This window comes from Manacus vitellinus, unplaced genomic scaffold (assembly GCF_001715985.3).
Source record: "Manacus vitellinus isolate BGI_N305 unplaced genomic scaffold, ASM171598v3 scaffold_5_pilon, whole genome shotgun sequence".
In the NCBI taxonomy this organism is placed as follows: Eukaryota; Metazoa; Chordata; class Aves; order Passeriformes; family Pipridae; genus Manacus; species Manacus vitellinus.
This window is the reverse complement of record NW_021940682.1, coordinates 22,504,832-22,529,369: the sequence shown is the minus strand read 5'-3', so window position 1 is coordinate 22,529,369 and position 24,538 is coordinate 22,504,832. Positions and strand designations below refer to the sequence as shown.

Here is a 24,538-nt window from a genome sequence, read left to right as displayed (position 1 = left end):
GACTGCATTCAGTGGCCTAATCTGTTTTTGAAGTCAGGTTTGGAAATGAGGGAAGAAACCAAAGTAAGGTAAGCTTAGGGAACTCACCTCCAGGATGAAGGGAGAAAAAAGGTGTGTATGCAGAAGACAGGAAGCATGATTTTGCAATTACAGCATGTAACAAAGACTCCAGAAATCCTGAGTTTTTAATTCTGCCACATATCTATCTACCATTCTCCCCTCTCCCTGCCCTCTCCTTTATTAAAATCAGTCTGGGAGGATCTTGGAGCCCTGTGAGGAAGGACACACATTGTCTTTTCTGGCTGATGTTGTTGCAGAATATCAGGCCCCATCGGTTCTGCAACACACCCACAAATAACAGCAGGGTGGATCTAGATTCAGACCTGTGGGTGGGGGTACAGGACACTTCATGTCCTGTGCAAATAAAGAGATTATGTGTTAGTGTTACTTCAGACAGAAAATGTCTATAGTATGTATAAACTATCCTTTGTTCTGGGAAATGGGACTAACACCAGATATTAAAACCTTTGGCCTGAAGCACATGGCTTTATCGCTTGTTGTTTGGTTTGCTTTTCAGCTCACAGAGCAATACTTTCCCACTCTAAATACAGCTTATCACATGAAAAACGAGCACTGCTATTGCAGTTGCTGTGACAGCTCCTGTTCTGAATGAGACATTCCATGTGGAAAGCAGCAATTCCACACAGCTCAAGGCTCACTGTAGCTAAGGAGTACTGCTGGCTTGGCTGAAGCTTGCTTCGTGATGCTTAATTTGAGCTGACACTGTAACATCTGACCCAGTGGTGTTTTATCATTGGTATAGGGTTGCTGTGTTCCAGCTGCAGTTGCTGGATCAACATTTGCTGGTGGTCTGCTGAGAAGTGCATGTTTGTGTGCGTGTGTGTGCGTGTGTGTGTGTGCATGCCCACAGCTGGGATGTTTCTTCCACTCCTGTTTCCAGGTGCAAGCAGACTCAGTCACAGAGGAAAGAGGATGATGGTTGGTTGTCCCCAGAACTCATATGTTTCCAAGAGCTTTATTTGTGTTGGTTTGTCTGGATTTTACTTGTGCCAACAGTGGTCACTGGACTTTCACTTATTTCATGTTTTGTAGGTAATTGTTGAGTTTTAGGAGGCCAACACCCTGCTGCTGGGTCAGGGTGGCGTTGAGTTACATCTCACTGTGCTAATGAGTCCTGCTGAGCTGTCAGAAGGAGGGATACTCAAAGGAAGTTGCACTGCCCTGTGGTCGCAGGGGAGACCTTGGAGACTGCTGGAAGGGTCCCAGTCAGTTAACAACCTAGGACATTCCTGGATAAAAATAAGTGAAAAAAACCCAGCTGCTGAAGGAATAAGTCAGTAGTGTTTCTGTCACTGTCTTTTCTGGTACCATCCTGCCTTATGTACTTGCTATTGCAAACAAGGTCTGGGCTTGTTTCTGTGTCTCAGGCTTTTTTTTTTTCAGGGGAGACATGGTAGAGCCAGAGCAACGGGTCACCTTCTACACCTGGTAGTTCAGGCTCACCAAGTGAGTTTCTACCTAGGAATTCAGATTTTCATGGCAGCCTCAAAAAAACCCCCAACAACCCTCCAACACCACCACCAATTCAATCAGGAAGAGTGTTGTAGGTAGTTAATTAAAAATTGGGTAATGTTAATTCTATAGTCTGGCTAGGTATATGCTCCTGTAATACATGAAATAATACATTGAAGGAGAGAATTAGAGAGATGGCTATTTCTGCATTGGTAAAGAGAGCAGCAGTCTTTATTTTTGAAAACAGCTGGCAGCAAAATCTTAGCCCAGCAGTTGTCATGCTTTGCCATCTGCTCAGACAAAGCACACCCTAAACAAGGTTGACTCGTAAGCTGAAACCAAGACAGTGTGCCATGTATACACAGACTGTTCTTGTCAGTGACTGTAGGGTCCCAAAGCTGCTCAGACCCCTGCTCATCGATGCCATTGGCAAATCAATGGCCTCACGACTTTTCTTCTCCTTTACTGGCTGCACCCATCTGCGATACTCTCTTCCATTCATGGGAAGGCTGCTGCAGCTTTTGGCCACTCCAGTCCTCTCCTTGCTCACCAGTGCTTTCCTCCCTCCTTCTAGAACACGTGGAGGCAGTGGAGATTAACACTGGGGGTGTGCAGAGCCAACTGGCAGAAGGAAAGCATGATGAGCTATGCATCCTTGCTGGGCTATGGGGTTTGATTCATTGGCTATGGAGTTTGAGTCATACAACCGAAACCCTGAGAAGAGGTTTGCAAAGATACAATTCAAGAGAAAGATTCAAGCTGACCTCTTGCCACACTTAGGTATGGGATCTGTGCTAAACGAAACAGATACTAGGTCTCTGCTACCTTCCACACCAAATGACAGTATTAACTGGACACTTCTTTAGGAAATTTTAAATTAAAAAAATGGCTTCTGAACCTCACTGGAAAAAAAACAAAACAAAACAAAACAGAAAAAAGATTCCGTCTTGGTGGAAAATTTTTGTGGTTTTTTTCCAACAGAAGCTGAGGAAATCATTATTCTCCCTGTCATTCTCCTTCCTGCTCGAAAAAGTGGGCAGGGAATGAGAGAAAAAGCTGGCGAAGGAAGAAAAAAAGAAAAAAACAAATGCATTTTTTAAAAGTAGGAGGGAATTTTTGTTATGGAAAAACTTGCGACATACCTTTAGCACAGACGAGTCCGCCCATCCAGTGGGAGGGCTGCATGCCTGCCCAACACGGATTGGGAGACAGAGCAGTTGTCTTTCTGTGGTGGACAGACATGGTGGTAGCACCTTGTCCCAGCTCCAGAGTCCTCCAGCAGCTGCGACATGAGGCAGGGCATAGAAGAGAGATGGAGGAGGTGGCAGATGGTGGGAATAGACCAAGTAAGTGCTAAGAGTGAGAGAGCAGAAGGAATCTACACTGCGAACTGTCTTGGAAAATCTATCACTTTGTGTAAATGCAAACATCAGAATTTGACTCAAAGGTATGGTTTTCCATATTAAACCCAATGCCTTAAATTCCACATGAAGCAACTGGCAGAGCTGTGGTGAGGTGCATATTTGTCTCCATAACATTTCAACCTTTCTAGATGAAATAACTACTTACCTCTTTGGTTATCTGATCCCTTTGATTATCAGTACCTCAGGGGATTTCCATATTCCAGTAAGCTCAATTCCTTACTCAAGATTATTTGGGTCAAATTATTATTTGCATTTCTGGGACCTGGTCAGTTAGCTTCTCTGATTAAAACTGCAGAGGTGAAGCAGGGCTCCATCAGCATCTGATGATGGGCACCTTTAAAAGCAGTGGCTGTGAGTAGGGAAATCCAGCATGAATGAGCTGCTGGGCGTTGGTTCCTCTGGTGCTTTTCCTTTTTCACCTATGTAGGTCTAGCTCTTTGGAATTATTTGAACATAATCATGGCGGTCTCTGTGTACATAAACTAATACATAGAAAGCCTTTTTCACAACCTGAGATTGCAAAGTCTCCTCCATACATGTTTGTATTTAGCTCAACAAGGCTAGTTCATGGGGAGCTTCCAGACAGTGTTGTGTGAAAAACATGAAACACAGTAGTTCAGATACAAGAAAGGCTAGGAGGCTGTTGGTTCAGAGTTCCTGGAAAGCTTGGGATGGTGTACAAATGAGGTCATATCTGAAACATCTTCAAATATGTTTCTGAAGTGAATGTTGCACAATCAAATTAAGGCTTCAGAGGAATAAAAAAGTAGAGACAGATTTGTTTTTCTGTTGAACAAGACAAGTATTTATACTTAATGATTCCCACAGAAAAATGTGTACTTCAAAATTAAAGCCACAGCTGTGTTGTCAGTCTAACAAAGTATATCAGACTGGGACATACAGGGCTGTAGACCACTGCGTAAAACCCAAGGACTTCTCTCCGTCTCTTTCTAGTAGAGATATGTAGTTTCCTAGGCTTTCCCTTTTGGTCTAATGTGTGTATTCATGTAGTAATTATCATTTTTCTCGGGGTCAGAGACCAATGAGTACTAGAGTTGTGCCACAGATTGCTTCAGCTGCCTCCTGCTGTCCCTGCATGTAGCTCTGATCTTATTTGATAGATACTCTCAAGCTGTGTTTCTTAATGAAACTGTCTTTAAAGTAGCATTCTGTGGGTTTACAGAGCTACAGTTTTTTTAGACTTGTGTATCTGAGACAATTTCATATGTTGTTTGAAATTCCTTCATCATGCTTTTGTTCGACTGTTTCAAACAGACTTTTGCTCCCTGTAAAAGCTGTGCTCCTGCCTCACTTACAGACACAGGTATCTTTGGTTGACTGAGTTTCTCTACTTGCATGTGGAAATAATTGCATGACACAAAGAACAGTAAAATGGCTTCTACTGTCCGTGCTTGGTTTACAGAAGGGGTTTGTTGAGTCTCTTTGTCAAATGCTTAAGACCTGGATTGTTTAAAAAGGAGTTGTGGCTTGAGGTGATCCGGGAATTCTTGTCCCAAGTCTCATAATCTGCCTTCACAGACCTTCCTGAAAACATTGAAGCTCTTCAGTTTTCAGCTTGACTGTCCCTATCCACCTGGCAATTTTGGAAGTAAAAACCTTTATACATCTATAAATTCCAAGATGCCTTGAGCGAAGAGTTGTCATGAGGTTTCTGAAGTTCTCAAGGTTTCAAATACAGTATCACTAAATAATGCCTAGTAAATAGTGTGTCTTGAAAAGCCTGAGTCGTAGCAGTACCTTCATGTGCTTGTCAACCTCTTTCAAATAGACAAGAAGCCCCCATTTTCAATCAACAAAACTGAATAAAGATGTTTAAGTAGGTCAGTCTTGTGGCTTTAGGATGCAACTCCTAGACTGTATAATAGACTTAGAAAACTGGAATCTCCCAAAATAAGAGAAAAACAAAGGTTTGCAAGCAAATCTTCATTTGTCTTTTGCACTTGAACTTGTAAACTTGCACATGAACCCTCTTTCATTAGCATGTTTACACATACTGAAGTGCAAGTGGAAGGCCCAGCGAGGTAGCTGGGCACTGTTTGTGTGGTTTGTGCAGAACACAGTTGGGTTTGCATATGCTGATGTGGTGTGGTGCATTTCCTCAAAGGGAAATCTGAGGCCACTCCTGCAGAATGTGTTAACCTCACATCTCCTGGTCATTCAACCCTTCTCTGAGGAGCACACACACAAAACTAGGTAACATATTGAATGTGAAACTCAAAGCACTTATCCCTGTCTAGCACTAAAATCTGTTAGAAGGTTCATTGTAGCATATGTTTAATTTCTTTAATAAAGTCAAACAACACATAATAGTTTCATCTGAAGAAGGAAGAAAGATAAAGATGTTGATGTTTACAGTTCCAGTGCTAAAATTTTCAGCATTATGAAAAAAGCCCCTTGATTTCTTTGTTTCTGAGTTTGTAGAACTAAAAAGATGTTTACCTAAGCAAACATTTCAAGATTTAAAATTGCCTTTTTGAAGACTTTAAGATTACCTTTCCATTGTTACCTCTAGGAGGTTGCTGTGATGTCAGACACGTCCTTATTGTCAAGGATATAACAGCCCTTCTCTCTTGATTGTATCAGGATTTCAGGTTTGGTTCCTTCAGGGATACAAGCATCGCTTCTATTTCTGCATCTCTGTGACAGAAGAGATTAGTTTAGTTTTTGTTTTGCCTTTTGGTATTTTTTCAGTCTTACTTAGATTAGGCATAGCTGTGTAAAAATCCCAAACCAAGTAAAACATCTTTTATGTTCTGTCTGATCTCCCAGTCTTTTCATTCTGGTGTGAAAACATTTTTATTTCTGATTTGATACATATGAAAGCCAAAATGACTGAAATTTCAATTCTGTATTAAAGTTTGGCAGCTAGTAGATTACAAAACTGTGAGGGAAAACATTGTTCTCTATGCATGAGACATGAAAATTAACTTTTCAAGCAAAATAATCTTTAAAATGTTTAGTTTTGCGTATGAATCATCCCACTAATACTGGCATAAATCTTCTTCAAATACCCTAAGTAATACAAATGTTTGCTAATAGCTTGTTTGATTTTGAACTTGACTCAGTTGCTTTGGCAAAATACTATTCCTGAGTAGGTAAAAGAGTAATTGTGTCCTCAGCCGTCAAGTGCGTGGCTGCAGCTGTGAATCATCCCATTACTTTCAGTACTGTCTTGGGATCTGTCATGACTGCAGCAGATCAGTGTGCCGTGTCACCCAGCACTTCCCATGTGGCAGGGCCAGCCACAAGCCACACACTGGTGAGCACATGGTGGGGGTGTTAGGTCAGTGCTGACTCAGAGGGGAAAGAAATGCTCATCCAGCCCGTGGTGGTGTAAAGTGCTCTGTGAGTTAGGACCTCTGTTTAGGGAATTACTTCACCCACGCTCCTGTTTTCATCCTTTTCCTACTAGGGTGGTGTTACAGATTCCTAACCTGAATTTGTGGAAATGAAATCAAAAAAGGGAATGAATTTGACTTGCATATATCTAAGACTTTCATTTTTTTTAATTAAGATTTTTAAAATTTATGTGTGTGTATGACTGTGACCTTCTAAAATTACTGCCCTACTGGTCAGCTAAAATTGCTTTTGGACAGTACAAGTTTGTGAAACCAGCCATGAGATTTCAAATTGGTTTCTTTCAGATCTTCAAGTAACTTAGCAGTTGAGAGGGCTGGTTGAGATGCTAAGCCTCCCAGTCATCTGAAAATGCAGAGAAGCAGGTGATGCCACCTGAAGCTCTCCTTCCTGACACCTATGGAAAGCTCTGTCATCTGACTCAGGCTGTTGAATCGCATTTGGCAAGCCAGGCGTAGCAACAGATGGTAGCTGAGCAGTGTATTTTAGTACCAGTACCTGTTTTTTCTTGTGGATTTTGAGTTGTCAAAAAGTCTGTTGTGAAGTTCATAAACCTTTAAGGCAGTGACACAAAAAATGGAATTCAAAAAGAAACCAGAAGGGGTCTTAAGTCCATGTTGCTTATGGCATTTTTTGAAGTCTTTTACACCTGTGCAAAATGTCTCTAAAGAGACACTAAACTAAACTGTTGCACTTTGTTTACTTGCTTTGCTTGGATGTAAGTGATTAAATAAAATGCCAAGCAGTGGAGGATTCAGCATAATGATAGTACTGTTTTAGCTTGCTCTGCATGGCTCGTTCTATTAATATATGTTTGTGGTCAGGAAGGAACTCAGTCTCACTTTGCTGTAATATGTGCAGTATTAATTTTGGTTTGACACCTGCCAGGCAAAGATCCTCACCAGCCAAAGGCATTCTTCTCAGCCGAGCTCCATCTGTTGTACAGATCTTTGATTCTGATATTTCTACTGACTTGAGCCAAAGCGAAAGGAAGAGCCAACGTGAAGAAAAAAAAATCTCAAAGAGGAATGAACAGTTTTATCAGGGCTAAATATAGTGGCTTGTTGTCATATTTAAGTCCTGCAAGGGAAACATATATGATGAGTTGTGTTGTATGAGAAAACAGTCCTTCATACTGGGCAGTATGATTATTGTTATTGCATGAAAGAAACATTGATAGCTAAAGTCTAAGCACATGATTTTTGCTAAAATGCTGCAGCCTTTAGAAAGATTTCTTGATAGGAAAACTGCTAGAAAAAAAATTTACGCACTTACTGCACTCAGTAGATAAAAAGCCTAAGGAATCTACTGTGATTCTTGCATACAGAGGATTAAAGCTGGATTAAAACTTCCTCAGCTCCGGCTGAGGCGCTCAGCTCAGGCTATTTGAAGGAAGCATTCAAGGAGCATCTTTAAAAAGTTAGCTTTCAATCCCCTGACAAAAGTTTCATGATCAGTTTGTCACCTAGCTGACAAAACAATCATTAATTGCTCCAGTTGTCTTTGTTTTGTACTTAGAGTGGGTGAACTACTCTATCAGAGCTGCCCGGCCCACATGGGTAAACATTTGCCTCCTATGATACCATGAGAACTCTACTGCAAATGTGAGTGTGTTTTACGATCGTCATGACTTCAGACAACCACCCTCTAATTCTTAATTACTATTTGTGATAGCCGGGAGAAGAAACTTACCCAAGAGAAATTATGGTTCTGTGTGCTTCAGATCTGTAATTAATGGTTGAAAGTACCATGAGTATTATGAAACTCCATTGAATTCACTAGCAACTGCCGAGCATTCAAAAATATATAGAAATGGATTGACATACTTCAGAATTTGATTTTTTCAGCATCCTTTCTAGAGTTAACTCTTGGTGTGACTCTGGCCTGTAAACCAGAGACTCTCGTCTCTACTCTTTCAGACTTAAAGATGATTTTGTACTGTCTAGTAATTCCTAAGAGCTCAGAATTTCCACAGAACCTCCCAATTGAGTAGATATTTCTTTTTTTCCTTAGTGTATTGCTGCATGTTGAACCTGTTTGTGCATTTATACCAAAGGTATCACTGCAAGGATGCCATCATTAGCTGTGGCTTCAGTGCTTATGCATATTGCTTATTTATGTATAACAGTATAGAAATGAATAGAAAATATCAAGCAAATTTTACTTCTCCTTCAGTGTCTAGAGCAGCATCCAATGCTGCTACAAATAAAAAGGTATAAAACTACAGTATGAATAAGTCCAATCCTGCCTGTAACGTGGAGTCCTCCTGCCTGAAAAGAGAGCAGACATTATAATATGTTGTATTTGTTTTCTTTGCGTAGGTGTTCTTTTCCTTGCATGCATATGCAGCCGCCATTTATTTATGAAATGAATTATTTGATTTCATAGTATGCAACAGCAGAGAAATACTGTGTGGGATTGTAATTAATGTTTCTTCATGGGAAACAGAATAACATCCACACTATTAATTGCTGAAACTTTCTCCCTGCTCTTTCCAGTAAAATGTGAACAAAGATGTGAAAACCCAATCTCTTTCAATTCCTTAAACACAGGGATTGCTCCCTATGGTTTCAAAATGGTGGAAACTGAAGACAGAATTAATTTATTTGGGGACTTCCTTGTCAATCTGTTTAACAGTATAATCTATTATACTGAAGTATAGCAGAGATCTGTGGAGGCACAAAACCTGTAAGACAAATAAAAAAATGTTCAAGAAAACTGCGTAGCTACTGGAACTGAATAGTGGGTATACAATTGAAAACTTTTGTCATGAAATCTGAATGTTTATATTTCAGGTTTTAGTAGTCTGCTTCCACATCCGCAGCTACTAGATTGTCATTAGCAAGTGATAAAGAATATACGAATTAGCTGCTGGCACTGAGCCAAAATACAAACATCTGTGTTTTTGAATTGCCTGTAGATTTACAAAATTTTATGCACTCTTTTTTTCTTACGCCAATATCCAAAATGTACTTAACGTGACAAAGTGTGATGCTTTAGAACTCACACAGGAGAAGAGATTGCCAACAAATGAAGATATATGTACTTTTTAATTACACCACTAATGCAAATTCCCAGCAAGCTTTTGGCTGGAAGAAGCTGTATTTGGTACCACAGGTGGATTATGCTTCACTTCAGGGAGATCATTTAAAGTTGCCTTAGATTTGATTATCACGGGATCATGGCCACAATTTATTCTGCACATTGGCTGTCATAGGAGTAGTAGATTGCAATTTGTTTAAAATAAGACAGAGAACTTCCTATCTTTCAATGCAAGTCATGAAAAACAGCACAATATGGAAGAATGCAGCCAGTCTTAAAAATATATTTCATATTTTCTTTCATTTTGGTTAAAGCCTTTTATAGTCTAATTAGGAGACTGGGAATGTAAATTACCATGATAGAAGTACGCTTACAAGTAAGTGTTTTATGATCTCTAACTAACAGATGTTGGTTTTATTCATGCACTTTCTGTATATTAATGTTTGCATTCATAAGATCAGAAGTTATCAAGCACAGAAACTGTACTTTGTGAAGCATAACAGCAGCATATACTCAGACAAACATAAAATTCTCTGTCAGATTTATTTTGCTGTAACACTGAAAAAAATGTGCCACTTCCTAAACCTTTGGTTTAGGTGTTTTTCTTTCAATGTGCTCATGATACAGATTCCATTCTGTAGTTTACTCTGAGTATTTAACTGACCAAAATTTGATTTTGATTGCATTAGAGAAGTCAGTATGTATTCTTAAGACAGTACTGGACTTGTTGTTCCTACAAAGATGCAAGTTTTCCATCACCGGGATTTCCCCAGGCTGAGTCAACTCTGTGGGAGGAAGAAGCTGGATTTCCCAAGCAGAGAACAGAGATCAGCACTCGCTTGGTAGTCATTATTAGATGGTGTCCTCCAGTAGCCTCAAATGAGATATGAAGGAGTTGGGCATCTCTTTGGTAGTCAGCAGAAGCCTACAGAAGAGGCAACCAGCACAGGTAAGTGGAGCAGCTACCACAGCCTTCCATCTCGCAGCTTACAGAGAAACAGCTATGCACATGCTAAAAGCAGAAGGCTATATAACTTCTCCAAGTTATTTTAATCTTCTTCTGTAAGTGAAATTAAGCTGAGTATATCAACTTTATATATGGGAAGATGTCTCTAATGGGGTCAGCTGTCTGTCTGCTAATAGTGCGTGATTTACAGTTCAATTTTTCTTGCTCCTTGGTCAAACACTTTTTAGAACCTGCTGACACCAGGAGGTGGACCTGGTGGTTTTGAGTAGACTGTGAATGGGCTGTGTGATCTGTGCTGTTTGCAGATGCATAGAAGATATGTATATGCTGATACTTAGAAATGTTTTTCCGTGTTCTCTGGAGCATGATTATTTGGAGCTGTTGCAAAACACTAATGTTCCCCTCCCAGCCTTTGAGTCAGTCTGGTGTTTAATTAGCAACAATGACAACAAGATTAAAAACAATACCCAAATTATATAGGAGTGGTAGGTGTCTGGATAGTCTGTTCTACTTTCTTTCACTGATTAGTAATTTGAACTTGTTTCTTGTGTTTAAACAGATCCCAAGCTGGGCCCTAAAGTTCACTGCAATGAAATAACCTTATAATGCTTACCAATAGTTTTAAACTTGCATATGAGGGGCTAAGTGCTGCATGCTCCATGCAGGACTGCCAAGTGTTGTATATCCCGTGTGATACTTTCCTGTCTGGCACTCCAGTCATTCATGGCTGTAGGTTGGCTCATGAATTTGGATGTGATATAGTAAGAGGGCAGCCATTTGCCTGCAGTTAGGACAGGGTCGGGAGAGAACAGCTGAACAAAAAAGCAGCAGAGCAGCTGAACGAATGGAGACCTATGGTCACCTCCCATCCTCTTTTCTAACACATCAAGCCAAGTCACCCCCTGCACTTACCTGACAACTTCTCTTTATTCCATTGTTCTCACCAGGACCTCCACCATGGTCTTGTGTTTGACTTCACTAATCTACAACAACACCTACCGGGATCCCTCAAAATGCTTACTCTCTGCTTTCCCTTTCATCCAGCATCTCTGGCAGCTCAAGGGGGCTGCAACTCTCAGAAGTCTTCAATCTCTCCATTAGTGGGAGTATTACATACTTACCTTCAGTTCAGGTTCTGCAACCCCACCTCACTGGTCTTGAAAGCCTGTCCCAACCTGATCTGCCAAATGTTGTTTTGCTTCATAACACCCTTTCACCATTGTGCTCAGGCCAAGGGGATTTCACTGTAAAGCAAATATACCTGGTTATGAGCAAGTTGTTTTCTATTGTGACATTCAGTCATTAAATAATTTCTGGAACACAGTACAGCTGCTAAAACACACAACACACCATGCCCATTCAGTGGGCATGGCAACCATGCCCATTCAGTACCCAGTACTGGGTCAGTGGCTCAGGCTTGTTGAACAAGTACACTGTGCTCCAAGGGGGCTGGAGGGAAGTAGAACCTGGCACTAGATTCATTAATATCATATTGGGTCTGGCTGAGCTGGAGTTCATTTCCCCGTAGTAGCCCTCACAGTGCTGTGCTTTGCATTGGCAGCTAGAAGGGTGCTGATAACACACCAGTGTTTTGGCCACTGCTGAGCACAGCAACAGCACTGTAACATTCCTTCCTCAGTTGAGGGCAAGATCTCCGGAGGGGACCCAAGCAGGCCAGCTGACCCAAACTGACAAAAGGGATATTCCATACCATGTAATGTCAGCTCAGGTACAAAAGCTGAGGCAAGGAGGAGGAAGGCAGGCATTCACTGTCTGATGGCTGCCTGCTGAGGAACCATTGTGCGTGCTGAAGCCCTGCTTCTTGGAGGTGGCCGACTATCCCTGTTGATGGGAAGTAGAGAATAAACCCTGCTATCTTTCGCTTCGCTTTTGTGCACGCAAGCTTCTGCTTTGCTTTTGCTTTAATAAACTGCCTTATCCCAACCCACAAGTTGTTTTCCACCTTACACTCTCTCCTGTCTGTCTGGGACGGGGAGTGATAGAGCAGCTGGGTGAGCACCTGGCATCCAGCCAAGGTTAACCCACCACAAATATGTATGTTTTCCTTTAGCTAAAGTGCCCCAAATGTAATTGCTGGCACATTAGCCATGATGACTCTGGAGTTTCAGAGTCCTTTTTAGCCCTTGGTATAGAAACCAAGGCCATTTGATTCTCTGCTGTGGGCCATTGCCTGTATGCATGTACCCCTAGTAGCTTCTGAACCTGTTGGCCAACTTCAAGAAGCCTGCTGTTACGAACCGCCCCAGAAGGGGGGGGGGGAGAGTAAGCCAGGTTCTTAGTAGTAAATCCCTTGGGGTGGATTAGAGTGAAACGACACTAAATAATCGGTGTTTGAAAACATATATATGTAGGGTTTATTTTAGAACAGTTTTGTTTCAAAGGTAAACAGGTATGTTGCCATTTTGGGTGTTATCATCTATATCTATCATCTCTAGCAATATGGTATAAAGATAACCTTTAGGGAAAATACATAAGGGAGAAAAAGGAAAGACAGGATAAGGGTAAGGGAGAGTAAGGGAAAGAAAAGATGAGAGTGGAAAGATATATATAGTCACTGCCCACAGGGTCCAGCGGTGGAACTTGGTAGTTGCAGTTTCCATGTCTGTTAGTTGAAGAGGGGCCTTGATCCATTGGGAATGGGGGAGGGAAGGCCACACACTCAAAGAAGTTATGAGTTATTATATCCATGAATAGTGTCACGGGCCATGCCACGAGCCTCCAATGTCTCCTTGGCCTGTGCAGAGTTCCTGTGAGGAGCACGGTAAAAGAGTTTTTCCCTTTCAGGATTGGCAGGGGGATGGGCTTTGATGGGCCATGCCATGAACCTCCATCATCTCGGACAGCCCAGCGCAGAGTCCATGTGAAGGGCGTGGTAAACACGGCTGTTTTCACCTTTTCAGGACTTGACACCTTCAGCAGCGCTGGCGGGGGTGGGGTGGGGTGGGGGTCCAGCTGCCTCTTCCCTGCCTGCAAAAGTCCCCTGGCAATCCTGGAATGTATAAATCATTAACCATTTCAGTCTCTGACATCTACCTAGTTGCTGTTGAGGACAGGAGCAATTTCCTGAGTGTCTTGAGAACTGGTAAGCAGCTGAAGAAGTCCTGAAGTGCAAGTCAGATGTAGGACTCACACCTGGGGGAAGTAAGGCTTCTTTCGTTTGCTGCTTGTGGAACCTCTTGATCTAACTTTAGCACTTCTCAGGGAAAAACTGTACTCCAGATGCCAGAAAAGATGATTAAAGAGGACTCTGAAATGTTTACTTTGAACTCTTCAGAAATTATGAGCAGGACTGATAAGAGGGTCCAGATCACTGAAGGACTCCATACACCTATGTAGGTGTATGGAGAAGAGTTAAATGCAGAAGATTTATTTGAGGAGAAAAAAGAGTTTTTGCTCAAGGAAGTTTCGGCTGCTAGGAAAGCTAGGCCTGGAAAAGATCAGTGTGGGAAAATTCCATTCATTACACCTACTGATGTTTATTCTCTGCCTGTTTTGAGAAGTAGGATTCCTGTGTAGAGATAACACTTTCTCACAGACATACTGTGAGGGCCCTGCTGGGAGAGAGAGAGAGTCCATAAAGGTCAGGGGAGAACACACCCTTGAAGTTTTGCCCATGCTAAAGGTGTTATAAATGCACCAGAAACAGGCCTGCTGCTGCACTCTTTCACCTGCTTTCTGAATTAACACTGTTTTTAGGGTTTCCAACTTCGGAATAAACTTTTCTGTAATACCTTAGCTGTGATTTGGTCCTCTGGGTTACCTGCAGGCATATAAATTCTTACAACCTAGCAGGAGGGGATGCTGAGGCCATATGTGTGCCTGAGCAGTTACTCCTTTTTACAGTCCCATTCCAGTTATGCAGGATTTGAAGCCTATCTCACCTACCTGTTTCTGATGCGATTGTATAAAAATTACAGCATTTGCCTAGCATTGTTTCTGCCAAGGACTCTTGCATGCTTGGATTTAGCATACTACTTGATTCCCAGGAGGCTTTTCTCTCAAACAGGCTCCATTATAGAAGCTAAGAAGCATTCTTGACCCTTCCTAGGGAAATCTTTGTATTTTTTGCTGTAATGATTTACCAGGAGAAATGAAGTATGTCTGTGCACCTCAGCATTACGATGTGCAGCTCAACGATACCTGGATTCCCATCTGTTCTTCCAGGGCTGCTTCTGTCTTCTTATCCAACAAATATGTACATGGTCCTTTAAATTGATGAAATACAGAGGCAGTGCTGGAAGCAGAGACCAGTCTGCAGAAACACCTTTCCCAACAGATTTCTTAGTTATTGGATAAGAGGTGTGCCATTAAATCCCTGGCTTCCCAGCTGCCTCCTGAACTGCCTGTGGAGTTGTCCTTGTAGGATTAGGCAGCAACTGATTGAGACTTTTTCAGCACTTTGGATTCAGCTGCATCATTTCCATCAAAATCCCTTTTACACAGCAGAGAGCAAAAGCCAAAAAGTTGGGTTTGTGTTACATCATATTAAAATATATTGACTTCATAGGGGAGAAGCCTCCCTGAAACTCCAACAAATTATTTTGGTCATGCACAAAGAAGTCCTTTGGACAAAACCATAAGGCACTTTGGTGGCCTGTGGTTCTGTGAAATCAGCTGGGTACTTCACAGATCACCCAGAACTGCCTCAGTCCTTTCTGCTGCTGTCTCCTGTGTTGGAGCCAAGCTCTCTTACTCCCCACTGCATTCCAGCAGCATAGAGAGTAGGAGGTCAGTTCTTTAACACTGATAAAGATTGTCCCATGGTGCAAGACAGCCTAAGAGATGATCTCATCTTTTTTCATCACCTGGGGATGATGATTAGAAAGGAAAAGTAAGAAAAAAAGTCTTTGAGTAATTCAAAGTCCATTTTCACTGTACTTTATCTTGCATCCTCTCACTTGTGCCAAGCGGGACAGAGCTGAGGTGAGTTTATTTTCCATCTGCCTGATTTTGGCAATATCTTCTTGGAGTCTACTACTTAAAGCTGGAGAGGTCCTGAAGAAAAAGTAATGCAAAAGCAGTGGCTGTCTGCCCTTGCCCCATCTATAGCTTTGGTATCTGGGTTACTCTGTTTTGTCTGGTACATATCTGTGATATCCTTTCTATTTGTATCCAGCTCTGTTTCCTGTCTACACTCACCAGCACCATTGTATCTCCTGGTCTGTGCAGTGGTCTGAAAGCACAGATGTACACATAGGTCAGAAGTTGTCAACATCTGTTTTTTAACTGGGACAACTAGGATAAAGACTTAGTGTGGATAAGCTTCCTTGACCAGCAAGAGCTGGAGATGGGGAGAAGCACATTCCATCATGCTGCAGCTTTGAATAGAAGGAGCCGCAGGTCTTTCTCTTGGTCGGTTGCAGTTCCAAAACCAGAGTGGAGAGAGTCCTTCTCCTCTCCAGAACTGAGAAAGGGGATTTTCATGGTCCCAAGTGCCGTGCCAGTGAGCTGGCTGGCAGTTCCAGGAAAGAAGCTCTACACCAGGCTGGCTTGGTCCCCAGATCAAAGCTGTTATCTTCTCATTCCTCGGGGACTTAGTGGCTTCAGCACAAACAGCAAGACCTCAGCCTCTAGATCTCTGCAGTGTGTGACCCTGACACTTCACAGCATAGACCTTGTCCACAGCTGGACACAGTGTTCCACTTGGTGCTTTCGCTGAAAGTGACAGCACCACAAATCACCTTCTTCAGGGAAATCCTCAACACCCTCTGGTGGTGTCCCAAGCCCCACTTCTGCCCATTTTTAACAGTGCAGTCCTCATTTTGCAAGCTGAAGCATGTGCGTAACAAAAGTGCGTACACCTCATCAGGTCCACCTAAAGCAAGAAGAGCTTTACATTTTTTTTTTCAAACATGAAGTCTCAGTATCCTAAAAGTACCTTTCAAATGCAACTGCAGGATCTGCATAATTGAAACTTTTGCCCCAATTTGTTACCTTCCTCAGGCAGTTCCTGACAAATGAAGATTATAAGTGAGGGTTTGTAGTAAACATAACTTAAAAAAAAGGCATCTTTAGTGTTTTCAAAGCAGTTTTGGTGCTGAGCACAGAGAACTCATTTCCATTTCAACTGAAATGCCATTACGTTTATTAAATTGGGAGTGGCATTAATCCTAGAACATAACCAAATCTTTTTGTGATTTTACATTTGTCATAACTGAAAGATCTCATTAAATATTTCTCTATAACTCTAAATAACACTGCCTGTCATGTAATATTTCTCTTAGATTTTCTTCAGTGACTTTGTATCAGAGCTGAAAGTGAGCTATCACAGAAAATAAAATGGGACTAAAATAACAGTCCTTTGTATTAAATTTAACATTTGGCTTCTGTCCCAGAGTTTTCCACATCCATATTAGAATCAGATGGTAGGCTAAGATGAAAAGATTTCCTGGATGGATTTTATTCTGATTCTTATTAAAGGGCTGATAACAGACTGAAGGCAAGATACTCGTTGTAGTAAAAAAGCCTGCCTAATATCAAAGGCTGGATGGACACGCTGACCTGTATAATTGTTAGGCCTCCCTACTTGATCACATTTCAGTATCATAAAATGATTCTGCAAGTGAACGTGAAGTATAAAAATTCTAGTGTGAGAGCAGAAAGCCCAGGCTGGCAGGTATTGCTGCTGTGGGCACACTGCTTTATGCTTTGTAGCTGACCCAAAGCCAAGTCAAGGGTTTAATATCAAAAAAGCAGTGTTGGTGACAGCACACTGTAGCTATATTTTTTTTAATTCTCAATTATTTACATTCATGAAAGGCACTCCCTTGTCCTGACTTACCTGTGGAATTGGTATCACGTGTGATGTGACAGCATAGGACATCCCCACTGGTATTGCTCAGCCTTCTTCAGAAGCTGTGTATCCTCTGCCCTACCCCCAAACCAGCACTTGCCCCAGGTTCCTTTGGCAATCTAGAGACAGAAAGATCAAAGGGACCTAAATACTCTTCAGAAAGCAATTTTCCCTTTACCCAAAGCAGCTTTGTATAGTACTTATGTATTATTGGGCTTAAATTGTACAAATATTTTCAGACTCTTGAGTGTTCTATGCAAAAACAATTACTTTTGATAAAATGTAGGAGTGATGCTTTGTAATGTTACTGTTCTGCTGTAGTGGAGACTGCAAGCATGATATTGGAGCTGCAAATTAGATTTTGCAAAGCAGCACTTCTGTAAGGAGTCTGCTGCTTCAGACCAACAGGGTATAATCAGCATTTTCATGGGGATATTTTGCCTGTGTTTTGTCGCAGCATCTTCAGCAACAGGAGAGCAGCAATTGCAGGCTGCATTGACCATTTCAGCTTGTGATCACACGGGATATTGGAGATTAAATATGCTTTATAGGTATTTTATGCTGTTTTTCTAAGTGCACCTTTTTAAAGCAACTGGTACGTAGTTTGAATTTATAGGCAGAGAATCATTTCATCAGCACTGGGTGTTTACAGCACTAATGTCAACATCTGAGCTTATACCCAGTGCTCCTCTTACAATCTGTGGAGAGAAATGTGCATGTTTACAGGGGTAATTTATCTGATTATTTTAGACATCTTCTTTCCAGTGAGAGAGATTGTATCAGAAGAGCCAATTTCTCTCCTTAGCAATAATTAATCCTAGCATATTTAGTTCAGGAGGTGTTAGCTGTAGTTAGGTGACATGGATCCCATACAGCATGTTTCTGAATAGAACTGTATTCTCACTTGGCTACTAACTCTGTCCGTATGAATGCTTTTTTTTTCCTTTTATAAATTATCAGATTATCATAGGGAACACATAAAGAGATCTGTTGTGTATGTAAGAAATGATTGGCTCGGTCCCTACAAGATTTTTACCACTGACAGTTACAGCTACCTTAATGCTTCCTGTGAAAGCTGTTTTGGTAGTTGTATTGATCCTGTCCTCCTCAGGTACCATTTCAATACTAAACATCTTTTTGGATGAAGAGTGCGTTCTGTTGGGTACTTGGAAAATTCTAAGGGACTTAACATTGGGCAAAAATCTCTAAGAGAAAATGGGACCTCCTTGCACTCTCTTGAAAACAGCTTCAGGGAGGTCAGGTGAATGGGGCTGTAGCACATACATGCCAGTTTTCAGGAGTGTTACCACAAGTGACGTGAGGGATAAGCAAGCATAATGTGTACTGGTGAACAGTGTTGATGTTCTGTTTATTTGAGTTCACCTGGTGGATTCATTCAAATAGAAGAAAAGCCCCAAAGCTGGTCTCCTCAAGATGAGTGTACCATATATTACAAGGTACAAAGGGTAAGTAGCATCTTAGGAGACAGAAGAATTTCCTGTGAACAGCCCTCAGCAAAAAAAAAAAAAAAGTAGAGTAATACCTACTAACTAAAGAATCAAAGTTATTTCTGAAGTTCATAAACAGTGTCAGAGAATAGGAGTAATAAGGTGTTATTGGTCCCATATTTGTCATTTGTCACTATATCATACTGATGCAAGCAGATTGATCTTCAGAGGGTGATGGCTGCTGGAAACATGTTCCTTGAAAACCTTTCTTGTTCACTGCCCCAAAATCTAGAATTGCTTTTGGAAGTCTTTGCTTTGGTGTACAGTTCTGATATCTGGATTACTGACGTTGGAAACCTCAAGTTTCCCTTGTATGTCCACTAAGCATTACGTTTTCTCTGATTAATCTTCTGGTTGATTATGTAATTAATTTTTCTACATGAATGTGTATTCTGTTTAATTAATTCGTTCACCTCAGCTTTGCTTATGCCTATTCCTTCCTTTGTCAAGGTCTCACATTAATATTTGCAGCATTACCTAGTGACACATATATGCATTTTCTTTTTCATATTTTTTTTTTCCTTTTACAGATTTAACTGTAATTGCACCATGCATTTTGAAGACTTCACCAACAGATCAGCAGCTGAACAAGCTTGCAAGGAGGCTGGGACCCGAATGGGAGCATGTGGTTCTGTGCTTGGGTTTGTCCCATACTGACATCTATCGATGTAAAGTCAATCACCCTCACAACCTGCAGTCACAGATTGTAGCTGCACTTGTCCTGTGGAGACAGCGTTTGGGGAAAAAAGCAACAATCCAAAGCCTGCAAGCCAGTCTGATAGCAGAAGAAGTGGATCCTTCTGTGATACAGTACATGCTTGAGGGAAGCCATGCTATTGATCGAGAGCTTCCACGTACTTCGTTAAATTAAATATAGAGAGTGGAAATGTATGTTGAAGATTGGATGCCTCAAACTGGAAAAAAAAATGGGGTTGGGAACTGTGATTTTATTAAGCTTAAACATTCCAGTTTTCTGTGCCATCTTGTGACTTGTAATTCTTTTCATGCCAGATTAATTTTTAGCAGGCATTAAAAAATGAATCATTGTTTCCTGTTCACTTTTGTGCTATTTCAGTGGGGATATAGGGTGACAAAGTTCTTGCAAGCAGGCAGCCCTGCAGTGAGTTCAGCAAGGTTTCTGATTTCACTGAGGGAGCAACACTTGGTTTAACCTCTTTTCTGGACTATGTAGGAACCTTTTTTAGTGCTGTTTCATGCTATTTCCCTGATATCCCAGCAAGAAATGAAAGTAATCACTAATTTAACAATTTTACAACAGTTATTGCAGGTGGCTAATTTCACATTTATAAAATTTTCAGCACATACAGTTTCTTGCTAGGATAGATGGCTGCTACCTTAGTCTGCCTTTGAAAATGGCCCTAAGTGGAAGTAACAGAAACCTAGCATGCCTGTGAGAGTTTCTCTTGTTATTATTTAATTGGTGTAGGTTTCTGCGAAGAGACAGGCACTGGGCACAGATGCTGTGTCACAGGTGAGAAGTTCTCAGGGAAGACACACAGTAGAAAAGTGACCAGAAGATAGGCAAAACCAGGCAAACAGAGCAAGAAGCAGCCTAAGAAAGGAGACAACTTCTAAGTTGTCCATGTTTGTCTCTACTAATAAACTGGGAGACAGTCTGGTGCCTGTTGAGTTTTTGGGCTGTGCTCTGGATCCAGGCACTCTTGTGGCACAGTTAAGCCAAGCATCCATAGGCACATTGCTCTGCCCACTGCATGCCAAATAGGGTAGTGAAGCTTGCAGGTCTTTCTGGTCAAGATGAACTTTTCAGTGCTCTTCCTCCAGCTTATACTATCTCCAGTTCTTTGCCAGCTGTACCAGCGGTGAGGATAAAATTTTATGCAAAAGAACAGTAAAGCTTGGGCTCTTCTCCTCCTTCCCTTCTGTCTAGGAGATTTTACTCCTGCTGGAAAAAAACACTGAGATTGTTGCTGGCCAGGTAGGTGGGGATCAATCCACAGGGTATGTATCCAAAGGCAGTGGAAGTGACCAGCTGCTCTCTGAGGCCTAATGACAAGAGGCAGAATACGTTTTAATTCTCCTTGAGCAGTTTGCTGTACAGTAAATGCAAAACAAAGTTTCAATGCAGATTTTCCAGGTCTGTTTATGAACAAGCTACTATAGAATGTTTCTTCTACAGAGTCATTGCCAAAGAACTTCTCATCCTACAGAATTTGCTCTGTTTTATTTAGCAGCTTAACAGCCTTGTCTGAAGTCTTTATTGGGGCAAGAATGAACTTTACTGCTTTTTAAATTTTTTTATTTGTTATTACTATACCTAGATTTTCAAAGACATAGGAAATTAGGAGAGACAAAGAGATTTTAAAGAAATCCTATATGCCTTGGTTTTCAGAAGCATGGAAACAAAGAACATATCCTGACAGGATCTGCTCTTGCGGGTTCTGAAGTAATTTGGTAATATTTTGGTTTTAGTCTTCAGTATACAGTTCTGACCTTCTGTAAATTGTGATCCTGTCATACCTCACTCAGATCTTAATTAATCATATTCATATCTTAACTATTCATATTCTACTTCCAGAATTTAATTCTATCAACAAATTCCAGATAAGCAATGTAAATCAGTTTAGGGTTTGGGATTTATTTTTCTCGTGATGCTTTAATGCCAGCATGTTCTTTTTAGGTTGAAAACCATCCCAGAGTAGGTGTACAGACATTTGGCAAATTCGTATGAGCACAGCCCAGCATAGGGAGTGGGATGAGGACTTGAAAGCAATTCTGACAGTGACATTGACAGGAGCATGGTTTGCATGTTAGGGAAGAGAGGCAAAGCAGTCTCCCTGGCAGCAGTCTGGAGGAAAAAAAGATGGAGATGGGGGACAAGAGAAACTACTGAAAAGGTGATTTAGAGGAAGAAGTTGGCTCCCAGTGTCATAAATGCAAGTACCTTGTCTTGTTCTGAGCCAGCATGGTCCAAGTCTCAACACAGACTGTCTCCAAGAGAGTTCATCCCCGGTTAACCCAGCATGAGCACAGTGCTCCGAGAAGACGACCAGTCTAGCGATAAAGCAGTGTAATGGGCGCAGTCAGGGACTCTGGTCTTCTTCTTTGGGTGAACTTTGCATCTCATATTCTTCATTTTATGGAATCATAGAATGGTTTGGGTTGGAAGGGATCTTAGATCTTAAAGATCATCTAGTTCCAACTGGGGATGCCATGGGCAGGGACACCTTTCACTAGACCAGGTTGCTCAGAGCCCCATCCAGCCTGGCCTTGAACACTTCCAGGGATGTGACATCCACAACATCTCTCATCCACAACATCCACATCATCTCTAGGCAGCCTGTTCCAGGGCCTCACCACCCTCACAGTAAAGAATTTCTTCCTAATATCTAATCTAAACCAACTCTCTTTTAGTTTGAAGCCACTGCCCCTTGTCCTATCATTACATGCCCTTGTAGGAAATCTCTCTCCAGCTCTCTTGTGGGCCCCCTTTAAGTACTAGAAGGTGCTAAAAGGTCTCCCCATACCCTTCTCCAGGCTGAAGAAGCACAACTCTCTCAGCCTTTCTTTATAGGAGAGGTGCTCCACCCCTCTAATCATCTCCGTGGCCCTTCTCTGGTCTTGCTCCAATGCTTCTATGCCCTTCCTGTGTGAGGACCCCAGAGCTGGATGCAGCACTCCAGATGGGGTCTTATGAGAATGGAGAAGAGGTAGAGAATCGCCTCCCTCGACCTGCTGGCCATGCTGCTTTTGGTGCAGCTCAGGATACAGTTGACCAATGTCAGGTTATCCATAACTAATATATTTAGAGTCTTTTTAATGGTTGAGAAAAGAACCTTCAGTAGGTATGAAGTTTCATGCCAAATAAGCCTTCCTTCCAAGACAGGTATCCTTCTGAGTATCTGTTATGGGCCACTGGAAACCTGATGGGTGAATATCATATCAGGTAATTTCTCCACCTTCTTTAGGTGGGATAAATGCTACATCCCTTGCACCTGGTACTGAAGTTACGGAAGCCACAGCTAGACAAGGAATATAAAACCTGGCCTCTTGTATTGTAGAACAAAGCACATCATTCATAATTTATAGTTGCTTTCACATTCCCAGGCCCTAAATACTTCAGTTGCAAATATTGAAGGGAGAGGTTTACTTATTTTATGAGATTGTTTCCACTGCTGTTATTTTTAAATTCATGGAAATGTTCCTATTAGACTCTTCGTTTCTATTAAAGCTTGTTTTTGCACTACACAAATGCAGGAATACATTTAACTGACAGTAGTATTCCTTCAACCCAGTGGATTTTTCCATCCACTTAAAAATTAATGCTTTATTTTTACACAAGGATGCAATTAAGACAATTTAATTCTTTAGATGTATAGCAAGGCCTCTTATTCTCTCATAGAATAGTCAAAAGATCTTAAAATGTTTATTCTTTTCTGCTAATTTGGGAGCAAATGTTATTTATTTAATTTTACTTGTAGAGAAGCCTGTGACTTGAGTGTTGTTCAGGAGTGAGGCAACTCAGTGACTGAGTTTCCCCATCTCCCTTTGCCTCGAACTTCTTTGGGCCAGCAGTCTGGGCAATGACATGGGGCTTCCACAAGGTCTCCTGTCCTCCCTGCCTGCTGTGCTCCCAGGACTGGTACCTGGGACAGGCTGAAGGCAAGGGGCAGCCCCCAGCAAGGACTCATCCCAATTCCACTGCTCATCCCTTGCAGTGACGTGCGTGGCTGCTTCAGGCTTTGGGGTAGAACATGGGCTTGGGAAAGATGAGCCAGCAACAGCTTCTCTATGATGTATTTAGGCTTCTTAACCAATGTTGAAAAATCCTCTCTCATGAAAGTGGTGTTATTGGTATCTACTTATTTGTGGCAGTATTCATGAGCTCTGAGAGAAGAAAGCATAAAGGTGGCCGCTGTTGGACCTTCCACTGCAACTCACGGCTTAACTTCTAGTCCTTGGAAGAAGTCGTCATTGATTTTCTTCCTTGGTCTCTAAAGGAGACTCTGATATCCCATTTTAACTCTTCTAGGTGGTAAATAAGCTTTATAAAAGCTGTTTTGTACTCTGCAAGTACAAAACTCTTAGCATGGACTCTTGGCATGGCAATAGGCAAGGTCTAAGAGCACTAATTCCCGCCTGTGTGAGCTGTATGGATGATCACAAAGGAAGGATCTTCTCAGGGCAAAACCATGTCAAGGAGGCATTACACTGTGTTTAAGAGCGGCTGGAGTGTAGAGTAAAAAGAAAATGCAGTCATCTGTGAGCCACTTCTCCCAGATATTGTGGAGGAAATTTCCATCTGAAGTCATATTTTATGACAGTCATTGATCTGTGGAATAAAACATTTTGCAAGAGGCTGGAAAAATAAACAAAGTCGTATTATCTTCGAAGAAAATAAAAGGCATCTCATGCTAAGTATGGTCATGCTGCCAATTTTTTTTCTTACTGGAAGTGAAAACAGTCTCTCAGAGCTCATCTGTTTATAAGCTTATATTCTCTGTAGATACAGGCCAATGTCAAGGCATAGTAGAAATAAAGCTGAAAGGGCAGTTCCTAAAACCTTTGTCTATTTACATTGAATATTCAAAAGCTTTGTCCAAATTTGACTAAATGAAAAGAATTTTCACTTTCAAAGTGTCTTGCTATCACCTAAGGTCTAAAGATCTAAAAAGAAAACCAATGATTTGGCATTTTTTTCCTGAATACAGTGTCTTTTTTAACTACTTGAGAAAAATTAACATTTACCAGAAACAAAAATAAACAGATTAAAAAATTAGTATGTGTTTTAGGCGAATTCACTTCTGAACCTAGCATTTTAGTTGTGAAAAAAGATGAATTGCAATTTTCCTTTGAAGCTGTTGGGTAGAGCTTGATGATGGCACAGGAAAAT

General features: G+C 41.3%; 1 protein-coding gene across 2 annotated transcripts in view; it reads left to right on the top strand.

Moving 5' to 3' along the window:
• CRADD (CASP2 and RIPK1 domain containing adaptor with death domain) overlaps window positions 1-19,712 on the top strand; it is an 81,146-nt gene extending 61,434 nt beyond the window's left edge. For both annotated transcript variants that reach the window (XM_018071542.2, XM_018071544.3), the window contains exon 3: window positions 19,197-19,712. In XM_018071542.2, the coding sequence (XP_017927031.2) occupies window positions 19,197-19,537 (341 nt within the window). In that variant the 3' untranslated portion in view covers window positions 19,538-19,712. The remainder of the gene's footprint in view (window positions 1-19,196) is intronic.
• The last annotated feature ends 4,826 nt before the right edge of the window (window positions 19,713-24,538 follow it).